Source organism: Dromiciops gliroides, chromosome 2, assembly GCF_019393635.1.
Source record: "Dromiciops gliroides isolate mDroGli1 chromosome 2, mDroGli1.pri, whole genome shotgun sequence".
Lineage (NCBI taxonomy): Eukaryota > Metazoa > Chordata > Mammalia > Microbiotheria > Microbiotheriidae > Dromiciops > Dromiciops gliroides.
Genome location: NC_057862.1, coordinates 682,398,790 through 682,418,849, shown reverse-complemented (window position 1 = coordinate 682,418,849; position 20,060 = coordinate 682,398,790). Strand labels below are relative to the sequence as shown.

The following is a 20,060-nucleotide window of genomic DNA, read 5'->3' as shown; positions in this document are numbered from 1 at the left end:
CCCAACCAGCTAGAGATGGATGGCAAGAGGCAAGATTAATTAGCTCCATGGCAGGCCCAGAAATGGAAGGAGCTTGTGTGGAATGTGCCCTGATCTCCGCAAACAGGCTGTGGGAAGTTCATTTTGGTTTTTGGACCTGACATGTTCCATCAGCTTGTTTCTCTGTGACTTAGTATAGGTGGAGAAGAAGAAAACAAATATTTCTAGCTGAGTGTTCCAGTTAGACAATCTGCTCACGTAACCTTTCCCTGCATGGGCCCCCCACCCAATTTAACTATATCAGCTGTAATCAAGTGGGATCTTTAAAATCTAATACAAACAACAACCCCCCCCCCCAATTCTGCGTCTGTGTCGAGCTAAGCGTGGAAACTGAGCCTACCAGTCAAGGCTCCCTCTGCAGAAGGGGAGCAAAGGTAGGGAGCCGGGGCAAGGCTGGGAAGATGGGAAAAACAGCAGCAAAAAGCAGGAGGTTATTTTTTTTGGAGGGGGAGGTTGCAGGAGAGCATAAGAAGATTGGCAGTTGGGAAGTTGTCGGAGATCACTCGTTGCAAGAATTGGGGGTGCTTGGCTTAACTTCCAGAAGTCTTGTATCATAGCAAATAAGTGGGGGATAATTAAAAAATAAACACACAAAAATAATCAGGTGTTACCCTGGATTTATAATCAAATGCACACAAAGCCTCACGTCAGGCTGCCATCTTCTGGTACCCAAAAGAATTTACATCAATACAAAAAGCAATTCACAGATTCGATACAGAGAGATTTCGAGAAAATGTACTAAGAGTGAAGATGTTTGGCAAGGCAGTCAGAAAAAATGCACACAACATAAGTACATCATGATCTTTGTTTGACCACCCATGAAAAAACAGTAAAAGCAAGCACGCATGATCGAATACGGAAATCTTAACATTTAAACATTTTACAACACAGAGTTTGTTGGATGAAATTGCTTCTAAGTTGCTTTAGTTCTTCAGATCTTCTGTTTTGGGGAAAACTGCCTATTGCTATCTGCAGAAACCAAGTAAAATATTTATAATGAAACATTTGGAAACCAACAGTAATCTAAAAGTGTATACAACATTTTATTTTCATCTTTAATCATAAAAAGACAAACAAGTTTACAGTGAAAGATCAGTAGGAGATAAAGAAAACAGACACATAGCAAATATTTTCCCTTCCCTGTTAGTAAAGGCTGGGAATTGAAACAGAGAAAATACAACTTTAATTCACAAACATAAAAAGTCATCTGATGAAGCATTAGACTGGAGAAAACTGAAGCATTATAGATTATGTCAGAGCAGTTTTACCTTCATGTTAAACAATTAAGAAACAAAAGACTGATAAGATATTGAGAGCTCCTGACTAATTAAAAAATATATATTTAACAGGAAATTGAGTACTGTTTTTGAGGTACAGATGATTTGCTAACCATATCAACCATAAACAGGAAAAAAAAAGCCCATAAATGTTTTATATTGCAAAAAAACAAGCTTTGGACAATCCACCCTTTAGCAGGAGTTGGGATCACTTTGAGTGTTAATGTAAAATACATTAGTCTTAGCAGCAGGAGTCCCAGACCTACTGGTGCCAAGAAGGTAACGTAGTCTCTTTACAGAAGGGAAAAAAATGCTCCATCACAGCAGGAGTTTTTTTCTTTGTTGTGTTATTTATAAAGAGTTCTATTTGTTAACAAGTTTCTGCTATCATGGTAGAAAGGTTGAATAGGACTTCAAAGAAAACTGTTTAATGACACAATGATTTATATGGATTTTTATAAGTTCAAGACATACCAGGGTTTTTTCGTGCCCGTTCACCTAGCATCTGATGAGACTTCAGCTCAACGAAGAGAAGCTAAGCTCACTCTGGTGCTAGCGGAAGCCCTGGAGTGGAAATGCCATGGGATAAAGGAAAGGATGCTGCTTCTTAAGAGCAAATTTGGACCTCTTGCCATGCACACAGCAGCAGGCCATTTTTCTTGGGCCCAACCAATTAACATCATTTTAAAGTTTTTACTGCAAATTAAACGTGATAGCATCACTTTGTGTTGAGAAGAACATCTTCCATTTGCTTCTGAGTTAGTTGTAACTATCTGGGTGAAGTTGGTGCCAAGAATTACAAAATACTACATCTTAGCCAACAACCTATTTATCTGAAGAAATATGGATAGCTGAGTTGAAAGCAAACAATGCCTTCTAGACAAACTCATTTTAAAAAGACCCTCAATGGTACATTTGTTTTTTGAAAGCAAGTCACTGGAAAAATTATTTTAAATGTGATATAATTCAGATTAAATTTTAATAACTTTATGTACAATTTTTACTGGAGATAGACATAACATTATCAAGCTTCTGAAATCTGCAAGCAAAGTGAAGTTTAGCTTTTATCAACTGCCTAAGAAAAATATTTTTTTTACTTCCTGGACAAAATTTTATAAGTATCCATTTTTATATTTAGAAAAACGGTCCCAGCCTTCTTACAGTATTTTTAAAATGAACACTGGCCCTTCTCACTAATTTTTACAGCTTCAGGTTAATTTGATTCCAATTTACTCAAAGCCCTTTCTGACTATATAATGGATATCAATTATAACTATTTACTCCCCGACCCCCATTATCTAATTAGTCAGATTTAGATATCCAAAGGAGCGTTTCTAAAAACACCACTGAATTTCTAGGTAATTTTGGATATTACTCAATAAAACTGAGGTTCTTAGTTTCAGTCTCACTAAAACATCATTATGAAGGAAAAACAATGGATTACTTTCCTTAAAAAGGTTAAATATGAAGACACACTTAACATCTCTTTTTAACTGGTTTAGTTTGTTAACCTTTCAAAAGAAATGTTACCGAACAATGAAGCATTCTAAAGGATGCCAAGTGCGAAGAAACAATCTCTTAAACATATAGTTACCTTCCCCCTTACAGAACGAATGCTGGAAATATCAGATATTGTTTGGATTCTCCAGTACTTCCATTTTTTCAAAGTCATTTGGGTGGTTTTCCTCATTCCTATGAGAGAGGGTTGTTCTCCTGTAGTATTTGGGTCGGGAGGCACTTCTGGTCTCTGAAAGAGCAGATGCACAAAAGCTCTTCCTCCTAGCTCCGTGGGAAATACCAGGCATGGACTCATTCTCAGAGTTTTCTCTGCCTGAGATAGAGGACAAAAGACAAGGCCCTTGTGTGTAGGCCTGGTTTTCAAATTCTCTGGTACCAGCTGAACACACTGTCCTCCTTTTGGCTTTGTGAGAAGGAAAGGAAGTAGAGGGGCCTGGAAGTGAAACCCAAATGAGACCCTGATTTTCTGAATTTCTTCGAAATCTTGTGCTGCGTCTTACTCTTGTCTCACTAGTGCTCAATCTCCTAAAGGCTTGTTTGATAGATTCGGTTAAATTGTTCAAGAGCTCAGAATTGTCAAAAGGTAATTCTTCCATTGGCTGGCAGGGACGTAGCTGATTCTCAGGTTCTTCGAAATGGATCTTCTGATCAGCCGGACAATAAATAGAGCTTCTTCTCCGTCTCTTTATAAGATTTCTGTAAGTTAAGATGCCACTGTTTGCTTTTGGTTTTCTTGGTTGCAGCTCCTGGTTGTGACTCAGGGTTTGTTCCAGGTCTTCATTCATATCGGCGTCTTCTAGAGGGTTCAGTTCTGCCTTGGGAGCGTCTGCGACGTGACTGATCTTCAGTCTTTCTTCAGAAGCTATTGAAGCGTCCTTTGGCTCTTCACATGACGCCCTGAGCTCTTCTACTTGCTGTGTGTTGTCAAAGCCTTCTGAGTCACAAACACTTTCCACATTTGGAATAAGAGCAGGAGACTGCAGGGGCTGCAACAGAAAAAAACTGGATTTGGGGACAATTGGAGTGATTTCTTCTTCTGTTGGAAGAGTTAACGCTGGAGAAAGAAGACAGACATTTTGGTTCTTAGTCCTTTTCTTCGCATGGTCTTGATGCTCCAGCTTGTCGGCATGTTGAATAGGGCCACCTCCATAAACTGCTATCGTACTTACATTTGAACCCTGGTCAAAAGACACAGGACCAAGGGATGAGTCACTTTCTATATCAGAACCGGAGTGTTCAGAGGCATCATTTTCTTCGTAAACTAGAGATGGATCAGAGGTTTCTGGGTTCTCGGACAAATATTTATTTCCAGGTTTTCCAACTGGTTTATTTGGTTCTGAGTTCCTGGCATCTTCATCTCCATCTTTGGAAGCGTCATAATCTTCTTTTGGCAAGTCAAGACAATCTGACAAAAATGTAACAATAAAAAAACCAGAAAATGTTAAACTGTTGATTGTATGCACCTGTAGAACCCTGTAAAATGATGATACACCCTATTTTCTGTTGTGAGACAGCCTACCAAATGTTGTACCCATTACATACGATGCTCTCCTTAGCTAGCTCCTACTTCTCCCCCATAACAATAACCTAAGAGGTCAGGTACCCACTCAGTCAGTATCTTCCAGCTCATGGAAACGTCTCAATTTTATGTTAACATTTTTCTGGTAATATGCTTCCCACAGATTCCACCAACCTGTGCAAAACCCATGTCTGTCACGTATGGAGACATGACCAAGGAGGTGAAGCAGAGAAAAATGGCTAACCCACAATCAGTAATAAAGAGAGGACTGAAATCAAATTTTCTACATTCTTTGATAGGGTTCCTTTTTCCACTGAACTCTCCTTATTACAGTTAAGTCACAACGTAACACTTAATTACAATGAATTGCTACCACATTGTCCAGCCTGTTATAACTCTGTAATTTTAAATTGTTACCCTAAACAAACAAAAAACAAAATTGAAAAGATCAGCCCTTTCTACTTGGCTAATAAAAGAACCCAACACAAAGTAATGTAAAACACAATTTGGTATTAACATGTGGCAAACCTAGTCTATGCCAACCAACCTGTAAGCTGGGTTATTTATACAATTTCACAGATCTGTGAATATTTGTTAAGTTTTCATTAATTGCTACTTACATACTGGAGAAGGGGTAAAATTTTTAAATGATTTATTTACTAAATAATTTTATCATATTACATATCATTGGATTCAATTATGGATTGATCTGTACAGTGACAAAATATTTCTGGTATTTCGAGTAACAAACTATATGTACTGGGCCTAAGATGATCCTATCTTTTCATCGCATTCTTTCTAAGTGCCTGGAATCAGGCGATGGAGGCCAATGGTTCATGAACCTTTAAAGGCAAGTAATAATAGTTTGAGATATTTTTGAAGAGGAAGCTTTCTCCTGCACTGTGAGTGCTGCCTGATTTGTTTACACTTTATTTTTACAACTTACTAACTAGGCGATCCTGTACAAGTTACCCAACTACCTTTTGCCTTGAATCCTGCTGCAGGAAAATGGAGAAAAATGGTACCTGACAAATGGAATTTTTATAAAGATTCAATGAGATAATTTATGTGACAATGATTTGAAAAGAATAAACAACTGTGTAAAGGTAAAAAAAGAAATTCTTTCTAATAATTTATTTCCAATGCATCATGTTTAGACACAAAACTCAGAGAAGAAAGCGAGAGAGGAACTGAACCAACTACTAAAAATAATGATATAAAGCTTTGATAACAAATAGGCACAAAGAATTATGGTGGAATTTAATCAGTAAAAAAACTGGAAGTTATTTTTGAACCTTACATAGGGCACTGTGAAGCTTAATGTTTAAGGAACTCTCTCCACTAGAAAACAGATGGGCATCTAGCTTTTGTCTGATAAAAGGAGAAGGACTTTCTACACCCCGAGGAAGCCCATTTTAATTTGGAAATATGGTTGCAGACCAGACCTCTCTAAATCAATGAGCCAAGTGAAAAAAAAGCTTAGCTTTTAAATTGAATACTTTCCCTGTAACATGGTCTTTACAGAGGCAGAGTCTCAAAGTCCAAACTAATAATTCTGTAAGTCACTGGAGGCAGTGCGCTCTAATGGCTGGTCTTGGAGGCTACATACAAGCCTTGGTTGTGCTTAGTACTCTTTGATTGATGATGGAGAAGTCATTTAAAGCCCCTCAGTGTGCTCTACAACAATGATGAAATCCTAAATTCTACCAAAAAATGGACCAAACATAAAAGAGCCAAATGCCTGTTAAAATATATATAGCCAGGGGGCAGCTAAATGGCGCAGAGGATAAAACACAGGCCCTGGATTCAAGAGTACCTGTGTTCCCTATCAGATTGGCTAAAATGACAAAAAAGGAAAATAATAAATGTTGGAGAAGCTGTGGGAAAATTGGAACACTAATGCATTGTTGGTGGAGCTGTGAACTGATCCAACCATTCTGGAGAGCAATTTGGAATTATGCCCAAAGGGCAATAAAGCTGTGCATACCCTTTGACCCAGCAATCCCACTTTTGGGTCTTTTTCCCAAAGAGATCATGGAAAGGGGAGAGGGACCCACATGTACAAAAATATTTATAGCTGCTCCGTATGTGGTGGCAAGGAATTGGAAGTTGAGGGGGTGCCCATCAATTGGGGAATGGCTGGACAAGTTGCGGTATATGAATACAATGGAATACTATTGTGCTGTAAGAAATGATGAGCAGGAGGAGTTCAGAGAAACCTGGAGGGTCTTGTGTGAGCTGATGATGAGTGAGATGAGCAGAACCAGGAGAACATTGTACACAGTATCATCAACATTGAGTGTTGATCTACTGTGATGGACTATATTCTTCTCACCAATGCAATGGTACAGAAGAGTTCCAGGGAACTCATGATAGAAGAGGATCTCCAAATCCAAGGAAAAAAAAAAAAAGAACTGCGGAGTATAGATGCTGATTGAACCATACTATTTCTTTTGTTTTTTTTTCTATTTTGAGGTTTTTCATCATTGCTCTGATTTTTTCTCTTATAACATGACTAATGCAGAAATATGTTTAATGTTATTATGTGTATATATATATAACCTATATCAGATTACCTGCTGTCTAGGGGAGGGGGGAGAGAGGGGAGGGAGGGAGAAAAATCTGAAATTGTAAAGCTTGTATAAACAAAAGTTGAGAACTATCTTTACATGTAATGGAAAAAAAATAAAATACTTTATTAACTTAGTCTTTAGACATTTAAATATGTTTTATTTTTATGTATATGTGTGTATGTGTGTATGTGTGTGTGGCAATGACTAGATTTCAATCTGCTTTAGAGCAGCCCGTTACCCTCCATGTAATAATCTTAGGTAAAATGGAAAGAATCAGTGAAGATTCAAGTGAATTGGAACATAACTCCTTCCTCATTATGGTCCTCTATATCCAGCAGTTCCACACCAAACTGCACACCCTATTCAGTCCCAATCGGATACCACATGCAATATGGGCACCTTGTCTCTCCTCCCCTCCTTGATCAGAGAATGAGAATCAAATTCAATATGATCATTACTGCTGGAAATAGTGTGAGTCTATAACCCCATGGTCCCATTCACAAGCCCTGTGATTTCCAATCTGATATGAGAAGCTTCTCAAGAGGGTCTGGGGATTTTATGGTAAAGGGTTAGATGAGTCTACTAAAATAGTCTAAAAGTAGGAGTGTTGATGAAAAATGTTATGGATCGGAGAGAGAAAGATGAGGCAGCAGGGGCAGGGTGGGAAAGGGTCAGTACACCCCAAAAGTCAGCAGCAATTGAGAAAATGATTCCAATTGAACAAAACCATTTTTTTAAAAATGAGGATATGAAAACTTATTTTTATACTAAACTGGAAAGAACAATTAACAGCCACTGCCACCCCTCCCCCCACCTTCCCATGAAAGATGAACCAATGTTAATTTATTTCTTAACCCAACATGCACGGCCAACTGTACAAGTGATTTCCTTTACTATCCAATGGGATAGAGGCAAGTTAACTGAAAGCCCATTGGGCAGAAGGACAGGAAAAGTTGGGGAGCCTGGAGCCCCTTCCCCAGTCACTGCTTGCTCCTTAGACCACAGCACATCCTCTTGAAGAGATGTAAGGTCCTTCAGGGCACCTTTACATGAGTACCCCCAGCACATGTTTAAGTGGTCAGTGGATATCTGTTGAGCAATTTTTATGTCTGGATTATTCAGGAGAGAATATGGGCAAGCATGATGTAGGATGGAGTGGAAGTGCGTTGCAACTTTAACTCTTCTTCATCCACATTGATAAGAGTAGCTACAATGACATATTTTACATTTTAAAATGACCAAGTAAGAAACAGAAGGAAAAGGACCGCCTACCTGAGCACCACAGAAGCGGCATTCTTTGTGAGATGGGCATTGTGGTAGAAGGGCTCTCCGGAATCTCAGGAATAGGACTCAGAAGAGGCTTCTTAGAAGCTACCTCTCTTAGTCCATAGAAAGATTTCTGTAAACTCTTTCCCTTTCCTTTTCTCCTTCTGCAATTTTTTAATACCTAAGAAAATGTAGAAAACATTGTAAAGGCAGACGTAGTGATATTATCCTTTCTAATTTTTACATGACCTCGACAGTCCATCATTATTAGGTAGTCTTTGTCCATCTGAACGTAATAAGAGCCTGACTGAAGCATCCCTCCAGAGAATGAAGGGCCCTGTTCCTGGTTTGCAAGTGCTATCACCGCTGTGATGACACCAAGGTCCAGAACCTTGAAGAGTCTTCCAGATTAGAACTAACGATGTTCAAAAGAATCTGACTTCACTTTCTACACACAAAAACTCAAACAGATAAAAGAACGGCTGGTATTCAGATATGGACACGCAGTGTGATGGCCAACCCATAGAAATTAGCTGGCAACCATTCAGCCATCTTGGAGATGCTTCAAGATGATAAAAAGCTGGAAACAGAATTGAAAAGAAGCGGGGGGGGGGGGGGGGGGGGGGAAAGAAAGCTAGGTGGCACCGCGGATAAAGCACCAGCCCTGGATTCAGGAGGATCTGAGTTCAAATCCGGCATCAGACACTGGACATTTACTAGCTGTGTGACCTGGGCAAATCAATTAACCCCCAATGCCCTGCCCCCCCCCCCAAAAAAAAAGAAAAGAAGAAAGGAAGGGGCCTGCATTACGGTAACGTTCATTGGCTACAAGTCTTGGAACAGCGTAGTTTCCAAAAACCTAAAGGTGAAGGGCACCCAAAGAACAATGATCAAATAATAATTTTGAAGAAGGAGCAGTGATCAGGCTATCATCAGAGACGTGTAAGCAAACAAGGTCAGCTGGCCATCTAGTGAGGAGAAGTGACAGAGCCTGGCTGCTCCAATGGCTCCTCCTAAGCTGTGAGGGTCCCTCTCCCTCCACCCCCCCAATCCTCCTGTAAAATGTGAGCAGGAAGAAAGCAGAGCAGCAGGCCAGGATGGAGAAGGCATGGCTGGGCACTGCACTGGGGAAGGAGCTGGGAGCTAGCTACCACAATTCTAACTCCAAGAAAGAGAGCTATGCCAAAATAATAACCACAACTTCATTGAGCATTTATTTCGGCAGAGTACCTGACAGTTTTCCCTTATATCCTTAGGGATAACATGGTGAAAAGTGGGCTGGATATTTATTATGTATTATTTTTAATAACAGTAATATATTCACATAGTACTCTACATTATAAAGTATATCATTTAATCATCACAACAATACTCAAAAGTGTAGTTGGAGTATTGAACCATTTTACAGATGGGTAAACTGAGACTGAGCAAAGCTCAACAAACTTGCCCAGTGTCCTAAAGCTTCTGATTCCAAGGTTACTCCTCTTTTGCAATACAACACATTCTGAATTACTGTGATAGAGCTGAAATCTCCACCTTAGAAGGTGCTTTTCTATAGGTCTAAGCTGAGATGTAATGTGTTTATGACAGAAAGCTAGGATCCATAACTAATGTCTAAGAAATGACAAAGAAACATTCGAAACTATCTGGATCAGAAAAGCAAAGGGCCAGATCCAAGCTGGAAACTAAAACAGAAAATACAAAGTCCTGGATTCAGCTAAATTAAAAAAAAAAAGCAATTATAAGATGGAAGAAGCCTGGCCTAACTGCTATTTTCATTGACCCAAGTCAGTACCCATTTATTTTCTTTTTTTTTTTGGTGAGGCAATTGGGGTTAAGTGACTTGCCCAGGGTCACACAGCTAGTAGGTGTTCAGTGTCTGAGGCCAGATTTGAACTTAGGTCCTCCTGAATCCAGGGCTGGTGCTCTATCCACTGCGCCACCTAGCTGCCCCTCAGTACCCATTTATTAAGAGCTTGCCATGTGCCGAACACTGTGCTAAAGCACTGAGGAGATGAAAGGAGCCACAAATTTAGCCTGAGTCAAAAGTAAGATAGGGATGCTAAAAACAAAGAATATATTTTTAGGTTTATGATGATAAGCATCACACCTGGAGCACTGTGGGGAGTTAATACAGTGATAGTGCCCAGCCTAAGTTACGGAAGATCAAGCAGCAGGAAAGCAAAGAGCCTGGGAAGCCCATTATGGAGAAGGGCTGGAGGAGACAGGAATGCAGAGCATGGGGTAAACAAGGCCAGCTACTCTGGCTCCCTCCCACTACTTGTCAAGGGTGGTCACTGCTGAATGACCACAGAACAAGGAGGCTGACCTCGCTGGGCTCTGACCTCTTGCAAAGAGTTCCTCCCCAGGGAGGTGGGCTCTGTCTTGATGGAGAAAGGACAAGGACCAGGGCCGCACATACTTACTTGTATCTTTTTGGATGCTGTTCTGTTCATGTTCTTTGTTCCTTGTGCCTTCTTTCTATTGGGTTTCCTTTCTCTATCATTCTTAACATCTATGTTAACTAGGTTGCTAATATCAGCCTCTTCAGTAACATCGACCAATTGCTGTAACAAATACGAAATTTGAAGTCAGAAAGACAATGTCAAATTTTAAAACGTGTTAATTCTTGAAAAAAACAACACATACACACTTGTCAAACATTTTTTTTTTGGCTACACTGTCCCTTACCCTTCCATGTGCTACTCACCCTCCCCCCTTAGCCAAACACAAACTTCATGAGATGATAACCCAATTTAAGGCTTGAAGGAGAAAACAGTTGGAATCTATGGCAATTTATCAACTGAAAGTTTCCAAACTCACCTTGCACTGACGCAAAAGGCCAGGAGTGTAACATCTGTTAAACCAATCACGTTTAAAGAAAAGAAGGAATAAACTGATAATTGATTTGTCATTTAAAAAAAGCATCAGAATCTACTGGATTAGATACGGTTCATGAATCCCGTATTTACTACCCTGAATACTCAAGAGAATAAAAATCAGGAGAAGGGCATATTCAAATATTCTGAAATTACAATTAAAGTCCCATTAATTCAACTTTATGGAAAATTCAATTGCCATTAATTTGAGTTATTAAAACAGAAATATCATTGTTTAATAGATTTTCTTGATGAAGCAGGTATTTGAACCCTTGTCTAGATCTCATTGCCCTAAGGCTGCACTAAAATTTCAGAATGATATGGCTACAACAAAAGGCAACAAATTTTAAAGTGAAACAAAGTATTCATTAAACTAGATCACTTGCTTGTTATTTTTTATGTGTTGGAGAAAATTATCCAATTTAAAAGGATTTTCCTTTTAAGAGAGTTCATTGGAACCCAATCAAAAACGGTTTTCTAAAGGGGGAGAAAGAAAAAAAAATCATTTCATAAAGAATTTGTTTTCACTCAAAAGTCCACACTTCAATAAAAGTGTTACACTAAAAAAATACAAACAGAACAAAGAACCAAAAACATCTCACCTTTCTTTTGCTAGCAGATCGTGTTATTCTATCAACTTTGGGGAGGGAAATTTTTTCACATTTATTTGAATTAACAGCATCAGTGTCTAAAATGAGTAAAATAGAAGGCAAACAAATCAGAATTGTAATTAAGCTGCTTAATAACACAAGAGTGTTCTCTCACACACACTGAAACATCTAATGCATGATCATTTCTGCTGCAATGAAGGTGTTGCTATCTTGACACCTTTTAGAGCTACGCAAGATATGGTTAGAAACTCAGTACAACGAAACCTGACCATCTCCCAACACCCAACACTTTTATCACTGTAGGAGCATCTTCTTCAAATTCACAGTACAATGCCTCTCTGCTTTGGGTACTCGTGGACAGTAATATCAAAGCAATAATCACAATAAAAGAGATCACCACTGAATGGACATCCCAGTCTTCCACTCATGAGTCTTGGCAAACTAAGACTAGCTAGACGTGTACTCACAGCCCTTCCAGCTGGGCAGGCTTTTGCCAAAGACTGTACTCTGATGATAGAGCGGTAAAGATTCCAAGGTCACCTCCAAGTATTAACAGATTGAAATAGTCAGCCTATTAAATGCATCACCCCAAAAGTCTAACTGTTAACACTTGTAAATGTGTTTGCTCAGGGAAAACTATTGTATTCTGACTTCAAGCAGTAGTCAATGTAATGACATGCTAATAATGAACGAATAGAATATGTCAGCTCTCTGTGGGTGGACATTTTTCATTTGTTTTTCTGTCTTTTGCATGTAACACAATGCCCTCTATATAGTGAGCATTTAATAAATATCTATTGATTGAAACTGCATTTGGATAGTATACTTTTAAAGTTCACTGTGCTGACGACTGATTCGCACAGGTTTTGGGGAAATTTGAATTCAGTTCATCAGATTTTGATATTAAAATGTCTTAAATAGTATTAAGACAAAGCACCTTATTCTTTATGGGAAATGAAATTCTTATTTAAAAGTTGCCAGGCTAGAGAAGATTGGGGCCACTTCTAGACGCTCCAAAGATGTCTGATATTTAGGATTCTCTCCTTGGTCATGCCATCTTAAGTCACAATCTTCCTGAAGTCAATTCTCATCAGTAAAGTAGAGCAGATGAGCTAATCCTTCTTTTCCAGGACCTTATAATACTTGACATGGTGCTGTAACTATGCCCAAACTGGTATCAAAGAATCTCAGGGCTCAGAAGGGAAAGCTAGGTGCCAATCAAGGTCAGCCTATTCCGAAACAAAAATCTCCAACACAGAACACCCAACAAGTGGGCACTGAACCTTTCTTTGGGTCCTCCACCACCTGGAACTTCCAAAGGGGGCCAACTCATCCACTTGTGGATAGGTCCAATGGTTGATTTTTTTATCTGACATTAAGCCACAATGTCAATGGAAAGACCAAAGAAAAGGGAAGCAGTGTTGTGTAATTATAACAATCAAGTCTGTGCCCGAGAGAATGCATCTCTCTAGTCTTTGCAGGCAGGAACCAGATGTGGGAACACTGACACTGTGTCCCCCTGGTCATGCATTAGTCTGTGCAACTCTTTTGGAGAACAACTTCATTCTCTTTTCGAATGAGCAGTGACCCACTAGCATAAACTCCTCCTCCTCTTCCTCCTCTTTGTCGGTGCCATTCAAGGCCTTCTGAATGCATCTCGCTGAAGTCTCTAGAAGCCCACACCTCTCCCTTTTCCATGAGAAAAGCAAGGGAGATTGTACAATGCTTTGCTCCCATACAGATAAATTTGGTCTACGCCCCGTCCTCCTGGTCTACCAGTGTAGTAAGCCTGTCAAACTACTTTCTAACAGCCCTTTTAAGGAGAATCTGGTATTATCAGTTCTTAATAACTCCTCGGGACCACTTCCCTTTTCACCATCTCTAAAACATGCTAGAAATGTTCCTGGAGTTGAAGCTTAGCCATGACCTCCTCACTTCCATTACAATATAACCTTTATGGTTTGGCTTCCAAGGCCCTCCCCATCACTGGCCTTGGCCCATCTGTCTAGCTGCACTGCATGGTCTACTCTATGGCTCCCAACACTTTGCAGTCCAGTCCTACTGGCATTCTCTTTGTTCTGCACACAGGGCATGCCATCACTTGTCTCCCGGCAGCCTCTGCACTACATGTCTCTGGGCCTGGAATGCACTCCTCCTTCCCAAAATGCAGATCAAGGACCACACCTCCTAAAGAAAGTCCTTCCGGATCCCATGCAAGTCCTCTCCCCTGATATTTTTGCTGCATATGCTAACTGAATTAAAGTTCCTGGAGAGAAAGGATCACTTCATTTTTTGAAGCTATGCCCCCAATAATACCTAGTGCTTACTGGTTGGTCTATGCATAGACTCCACTGATTCTCCTATTCTCCAGTCTTTCAAAGAGCCATGACAGTGGCTCAGCACTGACTGTCACTGGATTCAGGACCCTGAACTCAATAAAGGACAGCTAAAGGCTCTTTACATATGACTTGTGTAATTTCCTATATTTAGCCCTTTTGGTTTTGTCTTTTCCCATGCAAAAACTTCTTTTCCTTGCCAGGGAAAACGGAAGCCACAGGAATACTTCTCGCTTTGATCCTGTTGCTATGTCAATCACCCAGGACGGTAGGCCTACCCATCCCCTTATTTCCCCAATACAGTGAAAAATCATGACCCTCAGCTCTCCTCAGGCTCTTGACACATTCACAGAGGCCAGGAGCTATAGACTGTCCTCCATGGCCCCACTGACCAGCTCTTGCTTCCATTTTCTGTGCATGTCTTGTTAAAATCTGCCCTGATTAGTGGGTTTCCTGCATATCCATACTGGTCTTTTTACACAACTCTCTCTCCTAACTAGAATTCACTGAGGTTCATCCCATAAAGGAGAATCAGGGCTCCTACCTGAACCAGAGGGTAGCTGTGCTGAAAGACTGAGGAGAAACACCACCATTCTCTGGCTTACCTGTTCAATGGTCTGGAGGTAGCTGCTGGGAGGATTTAATGAGAACTGTGAGCATCTGAGGGACCTTGACAGGATGGTAATCTCCCTCCTTTGGACTATACTGACTTTAAAAAGTAACTGCTAGGGGCAGCTAGGTGGCGCAGTGGATAGAGCACTGGCTTTGGACTCAGGAGGACCCGAGTTCAAATCTGGCCTCAGACACTTAACACTTACTAGCTGTGTGACCCTGGGCAAGTCACTTAACCCCAATTGCCTCACCAAAAAAAAAAAAAAAAGTAACTGCTACAGCAAAGAATTAACTAACAAGATTATTACTTGTCTTGACAAGTGGAACTGAGAATGGTGTCCTTAAGAGAATTCTTACTATAGCTCCTAAAACACCCAAAGCTAACATCTTCAAAGTCAACTGGGCAGTAGGGGAGTTGTGTTTTATGCTTGAGGGAACACTAAAACAACACTAAAAAATATAGATCTTACCTTCAAGAGTTTCAGTGGATGAAGAATCACTAGCAGGTCCTAGAACTGCAAAAGACACTTCAAGTGGTTCCATGTTTACCTGAATAAAGTGCAGTTGGAAGGAATAGAAGGATGTTCAGCAGATGATCAAGAGAAAAACTGCTTACAAATAAAGGCTTTGGTAAGGAGTGATCCAAACTCACTTAACCTACCTTCCCCAAATACATTATGTCACAAATGTTATCGAAGAAAGGAACAAAGAAGCAGGAGAGGCCGAGATGAGAGAAGGGGGCCAGAGCTCAGCCACTTCCACACTGGGTTACCTTGGGGAAGCTATGCTAGCAATTCTTGAAGTCTCACTTTCCTAATCTATAAAATGGGGAGTGCACAATACTGAATAATACATAATAATAAAACATTATGTCTGTACATCTTTTTCCTTAGTAAACAGTAAAGCACTATATAAAGTAAGCTATTATGACAGAAAAATGTATTTTCTGGTCCCTTTGTCAGTAAATTGAGCTTAATGACACATGCAATACATCAAAATAAAAAACTTTATAATTACAGATGACAATACGCCTTGTCTACTATATTTTATTTTTGAAAAACCACTTTCCTTACACCCCTCCCCCCCCAATAACATTAGAAAAGTCCTTCTTGAACAGATGGACAGTATGAAAAATAGCTCTAGATTCAATAACCCTAAATCTTACTCATCCCAGTAGAGGCTGAACCTTCACCAAAAAATCCCTGCCTGATGAGAAGAGGTCATGCTGATTTCTCTGTGTGTGCTGTGCATGTATACAAGTTCCAAAGCTATCTGATTTTAGGGGTACAAGCTTGCAATGGAACCTATACATTTAATATTCCAAATAATTTTCCCACAAGATTTCAGCGGAAACACTCAAATACGTTAGGCCACATTTGAGTTTCAGTTAGTCATTCATAACATTAGAACCCCCAAAAGTAAAATACATTCGATAACTCAGAGATGAATATTTTAAACCAGGAGTTCTTAACTTGGCAGCTGTGAACTTCATTTGAACTGATAATGCTCTTTCTTTTTTTTTTTTTTTTTTTTTCAGGGCAATGAGGGTTAAGTGACTTGCCCAGGGTCACACAGCTAGTTAAATGTCAAGTGTCTGACGCTGGATTTGAACTCAGGTCCTCCTGAATCCAAGGCCAGTGCTTTATCCACTGCGCCATCTAGCTGCCCCCTGATAATGCTCTTTCAATCTAATCGGCTTCCTCTGTATTTTGTTGCGTGCATTTAAAGATATTCTTCTGCTGAGGGCTTCCTAGGCTTCACAAACTGGCCAAGTATGACACAAGAACAGGGTAAACTGCCCTGTTTGAAGTCAATGTTTGGCTCCAGGTTTTTATAGCTAACAAGCAATCTGAAGCTATTCTATTGACATTAAACAAAGTCCACAGAATCCTCCAAAGGAGATGGTAAGCATGGCAATTTAAGCACAAATATGTGACTCGAGTACCCAAATCAGCCTATTTGCCAAAGGGAGTTCGGGGGCAAGCCTGGCTCAGGGCCTTTTCTCACTCACAAGGTCCTGTTCTGGCTCTTCAAAGCTTGGTTGAGATATTGCCTCCGAAATGGGCAGTCTTGGGAAAAAGGGAGGATGAATGCTTCTTCCATCTTGTTGTCGAGCAGGTGTGCCCCCTTTACGCAGTGGGGTATTTGCTGGCAATGATTCGTCAAATACTTCTGGGCTTAGCTCTTCTCCAAAAGTAACTCTCTTTCTGGGCCATGTTTTTTGGACTTTTAAATTGCTTTTTTCTGAAGAAGACAAAAAAGAAAAAAAAAGAAAACAACTTTATGCTTTGAATTCTTTGATTTAAAAGCCAAGTAATGCTGAAATATAAAGAAGCAATAGAAAGTGAACAGCAATAATGATAATTTGGAATTTTTTCAATGTTTTGAAATTTACAAAAACACGAGATGTAAAACTCTATTTAAAATTTTGCCACAGAGTGAATGGAAAAACTCGGAAGTCTCCAGAATCAGACTTAGTCTTCAATTATGCAAGGAAAGCCTGCACCTGCCTGGTAAAAAAGGGAGCTTCCCAGCAACCTCTTGGAGCTCCCACCGCTCCATTTCTGGCTCCAAACAGGTGGCCTGATTTCCCGAGACAACTCCCAGCCCTGTGGACAGTAACAACTTCACCTGAACTCATTCCTCAGTGATCAACAAAACCCTCCAGGGATTCTGAAGTGGACTCCATCATTCAAACCCTTATTGGTGGGGCAATGTCCCCATTCTAAAGTACCCCTGCCCCCCTTTCCTATGCTCTGTGAAAAGGGTGCTGGACGGGGAACAGATCAGCTTTACTCAGCCGGAGCCCTGGCTCCTTCCTGTTGACACGGATTCCCAACAAGTTCAGAGACAGGGCTCATAGCCTTCTCCACTTCCCAAGTCCTGCCTTCACGTGAGGGCCCCCAGCATTCACATGGGGCACTCCCTCAAGCCCCTTCTCAATCCTGCAATTTACTCATTGCTGTGACTTTCTATCCCAGCCCATCTCCAGTACACACCAAGGATCACGCTCCTTGATCCTGCCCTCCCCAGGTGTTTTAGATCCACATTCATGAATTGATCAGACCAAGACCTATTATCACCAAACCTCGTTCTTAGTCTTCATCAGGTGACCTCTGATCCTTGACTCCTTCATTCTTCCCTTTGCACATCCTGACCCTTGGTGAACCACCCCAGTGTCACTGCTCCTGTCCTTCAGCCCTACCCAAGGCTTTGCTCTGCACAACCCTAGCCTTGGACCGCTCCTGCCACCTGCTGCCTCCACTCCTCACGTGCATCTGCTTACTGGGCCCTTCCTAAGGCATCTAAGCCCATTCGCTGCGCCACCCTTCAGAGCTGCTCTTCCAAACCTTTTCATCATCCTCCAACCTCCCATGGTCCTCCCTCCCCCAGACTCCCAGCCGGGAACCTTGCCTCCTATCTCACTAGAGGCAGGGCACTCTGAGCTCCCCCTTCTCCCCTCTTCCTCCCATCACCATCTGCCACATCTGCTCCCTCAGCCCCGTCTCCTGAGAAGACCCTTCTCCCCGCCTCGGCAAACACTTTCACGTGCACATGTGATCCCCCTCCATGCTGCTGTCTCCAGAAGATGCCCCCTCCCCAATCTCCTCCTGTCTTTTGGCTGCTTCCCTACTGCCCATGCCATTTGATCTGACAACCCCTGCTGGTTATTGTCTCATAGGCACCCCACTTTGGTGCCCAAACCCTTTGAGAAGGCTGTCTACAACGTGATGCCTCCAATTCCTTTCTCTCTCACTCATTTAACTCTCTGTAGTCTGGCTCACAAATTCATCATTCAACTGAAAATGTTTTTGTTCAAGTTATTAATGAGATCCTAATTGCAAACCCTAACGGCCTTTCCTCGAGCCTGTACTCTTCTCTCTAGGTTTTCAGGACACTTCTCTCTCCCAGTTCTCTTCCTACCTGTCTGATCCGTTGCCTCCTCAAGTCTCCTTTGCTGGATCTTCACCAGCTCACACCCACAATTCCTGGCTGTTCCCTGCCTAGAGGCTCTGTCTGGGGCCTCTCTTCTCCCTCTATACTATTTTACTCAGTGGTCTCATCAGCTTCCATGGATAATCATTTCCATGCAGAAGATTCTCACATGTCCAGCCCATATGGACCTGTTACTCTCTTGATCCCCAAATGCCTCCTGGACATCGTTAAGTTCATTATATCCCAAACTGAACTCATTTCTCTTTCCTCCCAAACCCTTCCCTTCTTCCTAACTTCCTTATTACCCCTGGGGGTACCATCACTCAGGCTCCCGATCTGTGAGTGATCTTCAACTCCAATCTCATTCCCCATTATCTAATCACTTCTACCTTTGTAACATGTTCCCCTCTCTCCTGCCCCTGCCCCCACCTTGGTGTAGACTCTCATCAGCCCGTGGCCCTCCCTTTGGACTACTCAGATAGCCAGCTGGGTGGTTCCCTGCCTCCAGACTCCCCCCACCCCAGTCCATCCTCAGCTGAGGTGTCAAACAATTTTCCCAAAGCACAGGTCAGACCAGGACACACCCCTCCCACCCCCGATCATTAAATTCCAGTACCTCCTTATTACTTCAAGGATCAAACACAAGGTTCTCTGCTGGGGCATTTGATGTCCTCCTTAGCATGGTCACATCTTACCTTTCCAGTCTGATTGTATTTCCCTCCCCCATCTCCGTACTCAGCAAACCAGCACCATCAGCCTCTTGCTGCTGTTCTTGCCATCAGACAAACACTCGCCCGACTCCAGGCATCACCACTGCCCATCCTCCATGCTTGGAGTCATCTTGGGCTTCGCCTCCTGGCTTCATGCACCTTCTGCACCAGCTTTTCTAGATCCTCCCTCAGTCGGTTACCCACAATTCATCCTGTCTACACATATTTGTTGGCATGTACGTTGTCTCTCCCATTACACTGTGAACTCTTTGTCCTCTGTATCCTATCCCTGGGACAGAGCTGGCCTTTAAATGCTTGTTGGTTTGTAAGCGATCCCGATGACAGAAATACCACTCAGCGGAAGGACAAAGGTCCAGGTAGATGGATGAAAATTGCACCAACCAAACAATTATTGGTAGCAAAAGGAACAACTCTTGGATTCAGAAAAGAACACAGATTTCCTTACCGTTTTTCAGCTCTTCACAACCCTTTGAAAGATCTGAGAAGGAGAATGGTTGCTTTCCCTCAAAACCAGTGGTGTCACAATGTTCCTAAGAAAACAAAACCCAATGACATTTTAGATCCCTGATGTCACTTAGGACAGCAGTTTCAAAACTGTCTACACCAAGAATATCATCAATGTTTAAAAAGTGCTAAACTTCAGTGTCAGTAGAGACCAGGGAACACACAGTGGAAGTCAGACTGTGCCTCTTACTAGATGGGACATGGGGTCAATCGCTTACTGTCAAAACTTACACCACCTTATTCAAAGCCTTATTTTGAG

At 41.3% G+C, this 20,060-nt stretch overlaps 1 protein-coding gene across 3 annotated transcripts in view; it reads right to left on the bottom strand.

Annotated features, from left to right (window-relative positions):
- Positions 1-674: 674 nt before the first annotated feature.
- The window catches only part of CDCA2 (cell division cycle associated 2), a 56,125-nt gene continuing 36,739 nt past the window's right edge, over positions 675-20,060 (bottom strand). For 2 of the 3 annotated variants that reach the window (XM_043985764.1, XM_043985767.1), the window contains exons 9-15: positions 19,743-19,827; positions 16,642-16,874; positions 15,101-15,179; positions 11,674-11,759; positions 10,619-10,759; positions 8,199-8,373; positions 675-4,239 (exon numbers count right to left, since the gene is read on the bottom strand). In XM_043985764.1, coding sequence (XP_043841699.1) covers positions 2,942-4,239; positions 8,199-8,373; positions 10,619-10,759; positions 11,674-11,759; positions 15,101-15,179; positions 16,642-16,874; positions 19,743-19,827 — 2,097 coding nt within the window. In that variant the 3' untranslated portion in view covers positions 675-2,941. The remainder of the gene's footprint in view (positions 4,240-8,198; positions 8,374-10,618; positions 10,760-11,673; positions 11,760-15,100; positions 15,180-16,641; positions 16,875-19,742; positions 19,828-20,060) is intronic. The other variant, XM_043985766.1, reaches the window with a different exon arrangement.